At 38.8% G+C, this 14747-nt stretch overlaps 1 protein-coding gene across 1 annotated transcript; it reads left to right on the forward strand.

Moving 5' to 3' along the window:
* Window positions 1-11230: 11230 nt before the first annotated feature.
* On the forward strand, window positions 11231-12040 carry LOC115980893. The gene has a single exon (XM_031103094.1). The coding sequence runs from the start codon at window positions 11231-11233 to the stop codon at window positions 12038-12040; it is 810 nt and encodes a 269-aa protein (XP_030958954.1).
* The last annotated feature ends 2707 nt before the right edge of the window (window positions 12041-14747 follow it).

The raw sequence follows: 14747 nt of genomic DNA on the forward strand, positions 1-14747 counted from the left end.
TGTTAAAACCAAATATCAATTTTTTAATCCCCACCCGTGCCACAAAGTCCTTTCTCTCTTTTCTTTTCTTTTTTCTAGTTTTCGAGTCAACTCACGCCGACGAGCTCCTTTCCCTTCTCCCACATTGCATCCTTTCCCTCAACCTATGCCACCAAAAATCGAAGATCCTTTTCCCTCTGACTGAACCCAAAGACCCGCACTGCCAATAATCCATGCTTTGCCTTTCTCCCTCTAATCGAACCCAAAAAACACAAGCTCTTCTCTTCTCCCTCTGCGGTGTTAGGTGTGGCTAGGCTACGATGGTTGGGTTGCAGGGGGTTTTATGATTTGATATCTGTGGGTTTTGATTTCGGTGGTTTTTGATTTCGGTGGCTGGGTTGATCGGGGTGGCTGAAAGGTGGGTATGGGTTGATTGATTCAGTGGTGGGGTACTGATTTACAGGTTATGGGAGGTGGTGATGGTGGTTTTGGGTGATTATATAAACTTTTATTTTGGATGTGGTGGGTTGCAATTTGTTGTGATTGGGGTGGTTGGGGGTGTGACAATGGCTGAATGCGGCAAAGGCATGGTTGCTATGGCTGAGGCGGTGCTGGTTGTGGCTAGAGAGAGGATAAGAGGGAAAAGTAGGCTGGTGTGCTATGTGGTTGGTGTGCCGTGGGTAGTGTCGAGGATGGTGCTGTGGGTTATGCCATGGGTTTGTGGTGGCTTTGTGCGGGTTTGTGGTGGCTTGGGTGATGAGAATAAAAAAGAATAAAAAATGATAAATAAATAATATTTTAATGAAGTGGTAAAATAATAGAAATTTTGATGTTAGGTGTATTGAAAAGTGATGTGTTAAATGCTATAAAGTTGGTTTTTTAGATGCTAAATGCTAAAATTTTTGAAACCCTTGATGTGAATGCTCTAACACATGTAGCTTTTAGTTAATGAATGTTGAGAGCTCGAAAATGTGTTAAAAACACAAGAGCTGTTTAGACCCCCAAATAAAAGTTACGGCTCGATAGATTTTACACTAACTTAATTCTAAGTGCAAAATAGTGTAAATGCGAGCGGATAAACAAACAAGCTACTCTAACACATATTCATATAATCATAACAGTAAAATGAAATGTAAAATACTAGGGAAGAAGAATGCAAACACAGATAACACGTTAATGTGTTATCGAAGAGGAAGCCAAAGAACTCGGGGAAAAACCTCTCTGCCACCCTCCAAGCGGTAATCGATCCACTAGACAATCAGTTGGGATACATGGGTTAGCAAGAGACCCTCCAAGCCTAATCTACCCACTGTACCTAAGCCCTCCAAACTCCTACTCCAACAAGGCTTCTCGGAACCGTGTCTTATTTAGCTCTCCGGATCTTGCAACAAGCTCCATGTTGCATCTGCCATCCTTGGCTTTTTCCAATGCTTCCCAGCAACTCCAAAAACACTTACTTCACTCTGAAAATGTGTGGATTGTGTTTGGATACAAATCTCCTCTCAATGTATGATAATGGGAGAGGGAAGGAGAAGAGGCTACAATGAATTATCACTAAGGATGAGTAGCTCTCTCTCTAAAAGATGGGTGTGTGTGTTGTAGAAAATCTATCTAGGGTTTTTCTCTCTAAATGGCCTCCTTTACATTTGTGGGGAATGAGGGTATATATAGTATGGGTGAAGGGTATGAAAGTCTCACTTAAAAATCCTCTAGGCAGAATGTTTCGCGAGTACCTCACGGGAAGGTCTTACCTGCGAGACACTCATGAAAATGACAGTCTGGCACGACTCTTCAGCTTCCAATCATTTGCTTCTCACATGCCTTTTCGCAGGAACCCTTCTCGTAAACTTCTCGCAAGCTAGTCACGAAATGCATTGATCTTCAGATAAGCTTGAGTCTTCACCAACTTAATACTAAACCCAATACAATAAAATTCCACAAAATACAAGGAATAAAATTAAAGCAATTACAACACTTTTTGTTATGGAATAAAGCCAACATAAAACATAGTTGTAAATCACAACTTTACAAATGTCAAATCAAATCTCCTTTTATTTTTATTTTCTTATACTTCATATATTCTTCCTCTGAGTTCATTGTCAAGTGCGCCTATATTTGTAGATTGTAGCTTACTGTTGGTCTCAGGGATTTGCATTTCGGGGTTTTCAAATGAACACCCTGACTTCTCAAAAATAAAAAAATTTATACTTGAAAAAATATATATTTATATGCATAATTATTTTTAAACTAACATGATTTGTCTAAATATTGAATACCCTGACTTGAGAATTTCAATAATTTGGATTCAACAAAACTAGAGTAATGCTATGTCCATATATAACATTTTCACAACAAATCTTAAAAGACAAGTTGTTACTGGTTTTCAATTAGGATCACCATTGACATCATTTTTTTATCTATTAATAAAAGTTTGTCACGTAAGATTTGTAATGAAATTGTTGTGAATGTAAAATTTCTCACAAATTATCTTGGTCTCCTAAATATAGTCCTTTAACCCTTTAAACAAAAAATAAAAATCAAATAACAATTAAAAAAAATAGCCAAAATAGTAGCAAAAATAAATACAAACAATAACAAGATTAGGCTAAATAACAACAAATGAACAAAAGATTAAACAAAAATAAATAAAAACCCAAATTACAACAATAAAAATTAATCTAAATAACAGTAAAAATAGCTCAAACAACAAGATTAGGTCAAATAACAACAAATGAACAAAAGATTCAAACAAAAGTACATTCAAAAACAAAAATTAAATAAAAATCTCTAATTATTCATATTCATAACTCGTTCAACCCATAACATTAAAAATAATTCATAATTTCTTTTTTCCTAAAAATGATACTAAGAGATATACTACAACCATGAGTTCTCTCAGTTGTGCAGGTAGCTCTGCTCTCCTCGGCTTTTCAGTTGTAATAGCTTTGCTCTCCTCAACAGCAAGGCTTCCAATCACAGCGTCTATCATTTGTTACTCTCTGTCTCTCTCTTTCATTTTCTCCATTTTTCTCCTCTATCATCATTTTAGACTCTCTATCACTTTATTACTCTCATATCAGCATCATCAGTTCTCACTTTAACTCTCATTAGTTACTTTTTGCATTTTCATTTCGTTAGTAGAAGAATATTGTAAAACTTCTTGTATTTCTATCTACTTTTTTTTTTTCTTTTTGGATGGGAGTGTCTTTTTTTTTTTTTTTTTTTTGAATTGATATATTCAATTTTTCTGTTTGACCACCCTAAGAAAATTCCTAGTGCCGCCACTTTATATCTTATCATATCATGATATAGATTCAAATAAACTTACTAATAAGTCCAATTAATTTAGATATATTTCTATATAACATATGCTAAAATATAATTACTATAAAGATTGTAAATTATACCACTATGCACAATCCTTCTCATGAGCTTGAGCGGCAAACTTATGGCCTTAAAGGAATAAATGTGTGGTTGGTTGAACGATTCATTGATTAGGATGAACAATTGAACAATTGGTCTACCTAGAAAAGAACTCAAACGTTGTGTTAATGGTGGAATCTATGGATTCAAGGGAATTGAGTGATGGCTATGGTGTTTTGATTAATATGCAGATGTAGTTACGAAAAGTTGTGGGTCTTGGTTATGGAATGGTTTCTAAGCATTATGACTCTAAACTAAGCTTACCAGTGGAAAATTATGAATCCCTTACACTTTTGATGCCTCTCCTATTTATAGAGAAGTGTTTTTAAGTGTTTATAAAGCTTATGGGTTGTGCATTTGGAGAAAAAAACTTGCATTTATCCCTTATAAAAAATTAGAAACAAAATCGAGTTGGAACATAAAAAAGAAACCTAGAACTAGAGTGATGATTGAGATTCAGTTTGTCGTATATTGGTACTCTAATAGTAATTAAATAATTTTACCAAGAAAGGAACTAAATCCTAAAAATCAAGAAATTTAAAAGTCAAATAAGAAAAGATTTTTTTTTTAATAAGGTGACATGAGTTTGACTTACCTCCAATACTTTTTATTTTATTTTATACAAGATAGAAATTCTACTCTAACTTAATTTAAGCGTATATGTGTGTAAAACTCCCTCCTGAAAACTTAGGCCCTGTTTGGTTTTTTTTTTTCATCACTCATCACTCTACATTTAATTTTCGTCACTCATCACTCATTACTCCTCACTCATCACTTAAAATACCCCAATTTCTATCATCCACCCGTTTGGCACACTTCACTCAACTTGTCATCACTCAAAATTTTCAACATTTTGTGGGCCCCATACCTATAAATTGGTCAGAGCAAATCTGTTAGCCTACCCGTGGAAGGTTTCATCCCATCTTCAACCACTGCTCCTCCTCCTCCTTCCCTCACAAACATGCCAAGCTATGTCACACTACCAAGATAATCTTCCAAAAGATAAGTGTAAAACCCAACTCCACCTCCTACCACCACGACCTTGGCCAAAGTGCCACTCCGCCTCCTACCAACACCAATAACCACTGCAACCCAAAAAAAGCCACAAACCCAACAATCCCAATCCTTAAAAACCCAACTCACAGCACCCAACCACCGCAAAAAAACACAACCCTCATCCCACCGATCTCACCATCAGAACCCACAAACCCATGATGTTGAAACATCCACAACCGCACATGATGGTTCACTTGGGTCAAGAGAGAGATTAGAGACCCAAAAATCCAACCACCATCTCTCCCTCCTCTGTATAAGCCCAAACAAAACCCACTGATACAAAAACAAATAAACCCATAAAAAGTACAGAAAAACCCACAAACAAAAATCCACAAAAGCATCAGTGTGAAGAGATGAAAAAAGAAGAGAAGAGAAAGAAAGAAGAAGTAATAGATGTGAAGAAAGGAAGAAAAAAGAAAGAAAGAAGCACTGAACCTGCAACGGGTGGAAAGAAAGAAGGAGGAGCAAATGTGAAAAAGTAAGAAAGAGAAATGAAAAAGCTTTGGTGTTTGATGTAATAACACAAAGTATTGGGTCCCACAGATTCCATTTAATTATCAAATTGCCACTGAGTTAATAAACTCATAACTTGAAAACATCCTCTGGCTGTTTCTGAAATTGGTAACTCATATCTCATAAAACTCAGTTTTGTTAACTGAGTTAACTGACCCAAAAACTTTCCAAACAAACATTATACATAGGGCTGTCCAAATAAACTGCCCACCCACCCCACCCGCCCGGACTCGACCCGGAATCACCCGATCCGACGGCTCCGGTGGTCGGACTCGGGTCCTGACTCCAAAAACCCGACGCCGGCGGGTCGGGTGTTCGATCTCTTCCTCTAAAACCCGTGAAACCCGACCCGCCCGATGTCCATTACAATCCGGCCATTTTTTCCAAATTCTGACCATTTTTCCCAGATTCCGACCACTTTTTCCAAAATCCGGCATTTTTTTTCCAGATTCCGGCTAATTTTCCAGAATCCAACATGATTTTTCCAGATTCCGGCATGTTTTTTCCAGATTCCGGCCATTTTTTCCAGATTCCAGCAACATTTTCACTTAAATCCGTCGATTTCTGGCACAATAAACATCGGATCTGGCCGAACCAGTGATTTCTCATCACGATTTGGCAGAAATCTCGCCGAATCCGACTGGATCTCACCGAATCTTGGATGGATCTGGCAAGATCTTGCCCGATCTGGTGAGATCTCACCGCGTTTCGAAGGATTCCAGTGATAATCGAGTTCACCCGAAACCGACGACCACCCGCTAGCAATCCGAACCGATGAACCCGTTACTGCTATGGGTCAGTTACGGGTTGAAAAATGACCACCTGATCTTGTACGGGTCGGTTGCGGGTTGGGCAAAAACCCGACCCGCCCGACCTATGGACAGCCCACATGTGGGGCCCATGGGTTTTGGGTTATAAGTTAACAAAACTCAGTTTTGTTAACTGAGTTTGGCAAAATCCAAACAATACCTTAAACTCCAGTCCTTACCCACCACAACTCACAAGAACTTATACTTGTGTAATGACCACAATTATTTTTTTGACTGGAATGAAATCTTCTTTTGTTTTATTGATAAACTGCCACATCACCCACTAACTAAATAAAAAATGGAGATTAAAACTCACTTCTACTTGCCATTGTATATTTAAAACAACCTGAGATGTCCAATTAAAAAGGTACAAATGTAAGCCAAACCCAAGTGACATACACCATCCATCTCCACTCAAATAGTTTTTCAAAAAAAACTTATTTTTCATATTTAAAGATCAAATACTATTCATTTTTTGGAGTATTCTTTTTTCCCTTACCTTGTACAACATAGAAACGATCCATATTCATAGAATAATTAGAGTTCATGTTTCTAAGGAACCATTTTACTGGAACTTTAAATGTAGCCAATGTGCACTGCTTGAGTAAGGCGTACACCTATGAAAGCAAGCATATGCTCCTTCATCTAGAGGTTTCAAGAATTATATTTTCTTAATTTAAATGCACTCAAATTTATATATGTGCTATTATGAGTGTGTAAACACAAAATCTCAAATTTGAAAATCAAACAATTGAATATATTTCACAAGTGTAAATTTGTATTGATGAATTTGTAGGTACAATTCTCTATGTTTAGATTCTAATACAAAAGAATAAACCTCTGATTTGATCTCCTTAGAAATGTCTTCAATTCAAGTATTGTGTCGATGTAGTCTTGACTCAAACACAAGATATCCTCCACTTGGATTGGAAAATGGATTGAAAGATCTTTGGAATGAAATTGTGATGAATTTCTGGTTGTGTGCTTGTTAGAGATTTCTTATGCTTCGCATTTTTCGTGTTCTTCGTGGTTTCTTCAAATTTTATTAATCTTTGAAGATTTGTTGTGGAAGTTTTTCGGAGCTTTAGAGATTGAATCCAATGAAGCTTCAATGGATCAAAATCTTTGAAATTTCTAGAGGCTTTGAAACTTGACTCCAGTAGAACTTTGGTACTTCGAAGAATGATTTGGATGAATGTTCTTTGTCTTCGAAGATTTGTAGTAAATGTTCTTTAGGGCTTTGGAGGCTTGCATCCGTAGAGCTTCACTAATTTTTAGTCTCTTGGTGTTTATGGAGACTTTTGAGCTTAATTCCAGTGAACTTTGAGATCTAGAAAGATGACTTGGTTGAATTTGCTTCAAATGTTCTTGAGATTCGAGGTTGAATTTCTTGATGTTCTTGGAGGCTTTGGAGCTTGATTCCGACATAGCTTCAAGACTTTTGAATGTTTTTTAATCCCCCTACAAGACTGAGAAGGGTCTCTATTTATAAGAGTCTTAAATAGATTTGCTCTGTTTGTTTCGCTGGAAAACCATAGTTTTCCACATTTTCCAGTGTTTGGTAGCATAAAAAAAACCTGGTCAATGGAAAACTATCTTTGGTCAACGGAAAACTCTAATAAAAATAAGGCTTATTTTCTATAAGCTGTTTTCCAAAATTTTTTTTTGAAAAACAATCTCTCTCTCATACGTTGCATCTCCTATAAATATTATCTTTGTCTATAGCCGTGGGAAACATAATTTTTTGACGCCTTCTCTCTCTCATGGTAAGTTTTCTCACTTTTTCTCTCTTCCCTTTGCTTTTTCTCTCTTCACACCCTCACCGTCACTAACTCTGGTCTTTCCTCTTCCCATAGATCTCTCTCTTTGCTTTAAATTTCAAGCTCGATTTTCTTTTTTCTCTAAGAAATTTTCGGTTTGATGGATTCCAGGTAGAAGTTACTTCTTTTTCGTACATAAAGTGCAAAAAAAAATAAAAAATAAAAAATAATAATAATAGAAGAAGAAGAAAGAATGAAAGAAGTAAAAGATGAAAATTTTAAACATAGTAACTATATTGCTCTAAATTGATTTTACATGGGACAATCTTTACCATGGACTAATAATATTGTTAGATAATAAATGATAATTGTTTAGGAGAATTGCATTTGTTAGCAAATACATTTTTTGTTAGCAGATACTATGTAGTTATGATATATTATGCAGTACATTATGTAAATACATAATTTAGAATAATATTGAAAACTTTTAGTTGACCATAGTAGACAAATGGTTGATATGTGTGTGTGTGTGTGTGTACGTACGTTACTGTCTATATATATGAGCAAGATGAGTGGTAGAGATCATGAAAATTTGACAACTAATTAATTTTGATTGTATCTATTGTCAAAATTTTAGATTAATTAGTATGAAAACCAAATTCATTCTTGGTTTTTTATTTATAATGATTACATTAGTTAGTTTACATAATATACATGTTTTAAATTATACAAGAAATATTTAAAAAAAAAATTGCATACCAAACACCAGAAAACATTCTCAAGTGCATTTTCAAGGTCGTTACCAAACACTGGAAAATAAGACAGTTTTCTAGAAAATGCTCTTTGGAAAATGAACCATTTTCCAGAAAACGTTAATGCTGAAACAAACAGAGCTGTGAAGTCACATGATTAGTTCATATTAGTGACACATGTCATGATTTGAATGGAGGGACTTTATGTCTTGTTCTCCAAGGGATACGTGACATTATATGATTAGCCAAAGTATTTTAATTTAAAATAACACATAGCAATATTTGATTTGATTGCTTATGCCATTTAAATTAATATGTGCTAACATTTGATTGGTTTCTAGGTATTCTTTGTAATTTTTATTCTTTGACACTTGGAATATTGCCATTGGCCTCTAAATAATGACTGTAGAATCCACTAAGTAGCACATGGCATCTTGTAGTTGGTTGCAAAATTTCTACTTCTATAGAGTGTTTTGAAATGAGTCAAAATCTTCTGTCTCACTTTTCCTGCTCCACTCTATATTTTACTAATAAAAAATTGACACATGTCAACTATTTTAATTAATTTATAATTTTATGGGGTTACCTAAAATAAATAAATAAGTAAAAATTCAACACATCCACGACAACTGGTCCACCACCACCCACCTTGCCAGAGACACTAGGAAGAGGTCACCGACACCATCAACCCAACTAGAGAAGGCCATCCACTATCTCTATTTTCAGCAAACCCAAATATAAAATACATTTTGTTTTGACAGAAGAGCCGTCTCTTATGTTCAACAAACCTAAGCATAAGAAGTTTGATTTTTGTTTGTAATTAGTCCCTACCTTCACTGTTTCGTTAGCCTTCCTTTTCAATCTTTAAGACACAGAAAATTTAGTCTCCTTCTTATATTTTTCAATGACAATAGATTGCAAGCCTAGAATGTAGATGACTTTTGGCTTTCAATCCAAAACACAAAGCGTATTGGCTTGGTCTGTTAGACAAGGACATAGGTTTGGATGAAATAGTGAGGTGGACATCGTCCAAGGACTGAAAAAGAGATGTCTGTCAGTTGAAGGCAGGCCAACAACGGTGGTTGTGACTGGCGGCATTAATGGTGCCGGAGATATCTATTTAGTGTCGCCAACAAAGTTTGGTGGTAGTGGGGTGGGTTTTATTTATTTTAGGTAACCCCATAAAATTAGAAATTAATTAAAATGGTTGACATGTGTCAATTTTTTATTAGTAGAACATAGAGTGAAGCAAAAAAAGTGGGACAGAAAATTTAGACTCGTGAAAACCACGTTAAATGCTTAGAACATGTTAGAGAACACAATCATCAAACATTCAAATTGAAAAAGAAAACAATGGCGAAGTAAAAATGGAAATTACAAAAGAAAAGTACTTGGAAAGGAAAACGTCTATGGTAATGGAGATGTTGCCTCGTTAGTGTATGGATGAGCACTTTGTAGTTCATTTAATCAGAGTCTTAATTATTCACCACCACGGCTAGCCCTTCTCGAATTGGAATCATAAAAACAAGATGCTCTTATAGATGGGAGTTTCATTTAAAAAACACTATCAAAAATATTTATTTCTTAAAAAATGTGGAAGAATACTTCTATTGGTATCTGAAGAGGGAGAAAACTGGAGGTGACGAATCAGGTTAGATGGACGAATTGCTAGACAAATGGGCTAATAGTGGATGGATCCTATGTGAACGGACAAAAGGGTGGATGGACATAAAGGCCACGTGGCACTCAATTAATCATTATGTGGTCTCCAAGAAACCCTAAAGGGAAACGACTTGTGCCTCACGATTGACCCTAGTCCATAGAGTCCCGATATGAATGGAATTCTAACATGAGGAGGATTCTCGAATATACGCTAATTAATGAAGATCTTCCCTATAAGGAAAAGACTTGTGACGCAAGTCTTGGGAATTCAGTTCTACGCTACTATAAAAACCCAAAGACCCTCAGAAAACAGGTACGCATAATTGATCCCAGCTCTAGCACTTTAGAATTGCAAAAAGATTCTAACTTGACCTTTTGGAGGGTATTTGGCCGGCACCACACCAGTGCTATCTGTTAGGTCTTCTTTTTTGTTGTGCAGGCACTATTTCGAGTGTGCAAGGACTATGTGGCTCATTGGTGATTTTTCGACATCATCAGTTGGCACTATCTATGGGAATTGCGACTTGTAAGCCATACAAACACTTCCCGGAGAAAGAGTTGCATGGTACTTACTCGCTCGATGGCGATCACTAACAACGTTCAGGGAGATGAGCCATAACCCACTGCCCTGGAAAGGTAGGTCCAAACCCTCACAGCAGCAGTGGAACGTCTCACCAAACAGAACCAATACCTAGAAGAACAGCTACGACAAAAGAACGCAGTGATGGGTACCTAAGAGGAAGACCAAGAAGATACCAGTGTTGAACGAAGAGACCAAGAGGGGCCGGAGGGTAGTAACGCCCCGAGCATACTGGAACGACAAGACCTGAGTCGTCCATCCCTTACAGATTCAGCTCCACCCCACCTTGTTGCAAAGATGCAAATGATGAAAGAATGGATTGACTTTATGATGAACGCACTTAGAGGGAGAGTATCCAGCGACCTCGACGACTTAGTCCATCGAATCGATTCACCATTCACCATATCTATCAATTCCTTCCCCCTACCACTGAAGTTCCGTATACCGCAAATAGAAAGCTAAGACAGAGCCAAGGACCCTCTAGATCACTTAGAATCCTTCAAGACCTTGATGCACCTCCAAGGAGTTGCAGACGAGATCATGTGTAGAGCCTTCCTTACCACACTAAGGGGTCCCACAAGAATTTGGTTCAGTAGGTTAACGCCCAACTCCATCAGTACTTTTAAGGACCTAAGTGCCAAGTTCACTTCACACTTTATTGGGGCACATAGATATAAGAAGTCGATCGCATGTTTAATGAGCATTAGGCAACAGGAAGATGTGACATTGAGGTCTTATATCGCCTGCTTCAACAAGGAAGCACTCTCGATTGATAAAGCTGACGACAAGATACTCGTAGCAGCCTTCACGAATGGGCAACGAAAGGGTAAGTTTCGATTCTCCTTATACAAGAATGACCCGAAAACCATGTTGGATGTACTTTACAGGGCCACCAAGTACATGAATGCTGAAGAAGCGTTGTTGGCCCGTGAAGAGAAGCCTAAGAAGAGAGAGAGGCAGGAGGAAGCCTGGCAGGATAGGGGCCAAAAGATGGCAAGAACTGGAGAAAAAAGAGATGATCGACGATCCAAACCCTCGATAGGGAGATTCACAAACTTCACCCCCCTGAATACCCTGATTGATCAAGTCCTACTGCAGATCAAAGACGAAGGAGCCTTAACGTTCCTCAGCAAATTGAAGGGTGATCCCAGCAAGAGATCTAGGGATAAATATTGTCGTTTCCACCAAGACCACGGTCACGACACGTCTAAATGCTATGACCTGAAGCAGCAGATAGAGGCCCTTATTGGCCAAGGGAAACTGCAAAAATTTGTCGACAAGGAAGGAATAGAACAAAACCAAAGAGCACCAGCCCAGAGAGAAAACAAACGACCCTGGCCACCCTTGGGAGATGTAAGGATAATCATAGGGGGCAGTACTTCCAGTTCCTCTAAAAAGGCTAAGACATACCTACAAATGGTACAGAATATTCAACTAACAGGGTATGCCCCAAAGATGGCGCGAGTCGATAATCTCGTAATTGGGTTCATGGAGGAAGATGCCTGACGCCTCCACCACCCACATGATGATGCATTTGTAGTCAGTATACGAGTTGAAGATTATAACACCTACATGGTGCTAGTAGACAACGGGAGCTCCGCTGATATCTTGTATTATCCAGCTTTTTAGCAGATGAGAATAGAAAGAGAACGATTAATCCCAACCAACGCCCCGCTCATAGGATTTGAAGGAACAAGGGTGTATCTGCTGGGTGCCGTCACCCTACCGATGACGGTCGGAGACTACCTTCAGCAGATCACGAAAGATGTGACATTCCTAGTCGTTGACTACTCGTCCGCGTACAACGCTATATTGGGATGTCCTACTTTAAACTCATGGAAGGCTGTAACATTAACCTACCATTTGATGATCAAGTTTCCCACTGAGTACGGGGTAGGAGAAGTAAAGGGAGATCAAGTGGCAGCTCGTGAATGTTACATTGCTATGCTAGAGATGAATGATCACCAACAGACCATATGCATAGAAGAACAACGAACAATAGCAGAGCCGGTGGAAGAACTAGAGGAAGTAACCTTTGATGAATCAAGGCCCAAGCAAACGACTAGAGTGGGTACGTTGGCTAGTTAGCCAGTACGTCAAGCACTCAACGTTTCTGAGAGAAAATCAGGACGTATTCACCTGGAGTCATGAGGATATGCCAGGTATAGACCCCTCAATCATAGTTCACAGATTGAATATATCTCCCTCATCCTCTCCCGTATGACAGAAAAAACGAGTATTCGCCCCAGAACAAGACAAAGCCATAGCTGAAGAGGTTTAGAAGTTGTTGGAAGCAAATTCCATTCGTGAAATGTACTACTCTGACTGGTTGGCAAATATGGTTATGGTTAAAAAGGCCAATGGAAAGTGGAGAATGTGCGTAGATTTTACGGACCTCAATAGAGCCTTCCCCAAGGACAGTTACCCTTTCCCACAGATAGAAATCCTGGTAGACTCGACCACGAGACATCAGCTTCTGAGCTTCATGGATGTGTTCTTAAGATATAACCAGATCAGAATGGAGGAGGCCGATTAAGAGAAGACTTCTTTTGTTACCAGCCAAGGACTCTTCTGCTACAAAGTGATGCCATTCTGACTCAAGAACGCAAGGGCAACATACCAGAGATTAATGAAGAAGATGTTTGCACACTAGATTGGGAGGAATATGCAAGTTTTTGTAGACGACATGCTGGTAAAAAGCTTACGAGAAGACGATCATTTAAGTGACCTCCAAGAGACCTTCGACACCCTTCGGACGTACAACATGAAATTAAATCCGAACAAGTGTGTGTTCGGAGTAACTACGAGGAAATTCTTGGGATTCATGGTATCCCAAAAAGGTATCTAGGTCAATCCAGAGAAAATACGGGCTATAGTGGAGCTAGCCCCACCAAAGACGATCAAGGAGGTGCAAAGCTTGAACGACTAGGTAGCAGCACTAAACAGGTTTGTCTCAAGGGCGACGGACAAATGTCTTCCCTTCTTCCACATATTGAAGAGATTGTTTGAGTGGACAGACGATGCTAATAGGTGTTTGAAAATCTAAATGTATATCTTTCATCTCCCTCATTACTCAGCCCATCCAAGCTAGGAGAAGAGCTCTATCTATACTTAGCCGTTTCACATGCCGCTATAAGCGCGACTTTGGTAAGAGAAGAGGATGGGATGCAGAGACCCATTTACTTTACGAGTCGAGTGTTTCGGGGAGCAGAAGAAAGGTACCCCCAGATGGAAAAACTGGCTTTTGCATTGGTAACCGTGGCACGAAAACTTAAGCCGTATTTTCAAGCGCATACAATTGTTGTCCTGATGGACAAGCCTCTACGAAGGGCTATGGGTAACCCCGATGCTGCAGGACGGATGGCGTTATGGGCAGTCGAGCTAAGTGAGTTCGATATATAGTGCCGTCCTTGCATAGCTATAAAGGGACAGATAGTGGCTAAATTCATCACTGAATTCACCCTTATGGAAGGTCAGGGGGCAGAAGAAATCTCACAGTGGAGCATCCACACGAATGGATCCTCCAATAAGCAAGCAGGAGGTGCTGGCATAGTGCTCCACACTTTGAAGGGAGATAAAATCGAGTGCATGATTCGCTTGGACTTTCCTACGACCAATAATGAAACATAATACGAAGTTTTGGTGGCAGGCTTGGACCTCGCGAAGATAGCAGGGGATGAAAACATGGTCATATACTGCGACTCCCAAGTCGTAATCAGTCAGATCAATGGTGACTGCGAGTGCAAGAACAAGAGGATGAAGAAATACATTGAGGAGGTGAAGGGACGAATTGGCAGTCTCCAAATCAGATTCGTCCAAATCCCAAGGGAGAAGAACGAGTGTGTTGATCGATTAGCTAAGGCCACCTCAGCAGAATACATGCTCGTCCCCAATCAGTTACTATCTTTCGTCCAAGTCTCTTCACTCATAGATAAGGGTACGAATGTGCAGGAGATAGGTTCTGAAAGCAACTGAACCACGCCATTAATCTCATACCTAAGGAATAACATGCTACCAGACGGGAAGGATGCCGCTAGAAAATTGAAGGTCCAAGCATCGTGGTTTGTTTTGATAAAAGACGTCTTATACAAAAGAGCTTTCTCCCGCCTGTACCTAAGGTGTTTGAGCCCTGAGGAAGCAGATTACGTCATGAAAGAAGTCCACGAGGGAATTTGTGGAAACCACTCGGGGGCACGATCGCTGGTGAACAAGT

The sequence above is a fragment of the Quercus lobata genome, chromosome 3 (genome assembly GCF_001633185.2).
Source record: "Quercus lobata isolate SW786 chromosome 3, ValleyOak3.0 Primary Assembly, whole genome shotgun sequence".
NCBI classification, from domain to species: Eukaryota; Viridiplantae; Streptophyta; class Magnoliopsida; order Fagales; family Fagaceae; genus Quercus; species Quercus lobata.

Coding starts and splice junctions, on each gene's coding strand:
- LOC115980893 (XM_031103094.1), top strand. CDS start 11,231: ATGAGCATTAGGCAACAGGAAGATGTGACATTGAGGTCTTATATCGCC.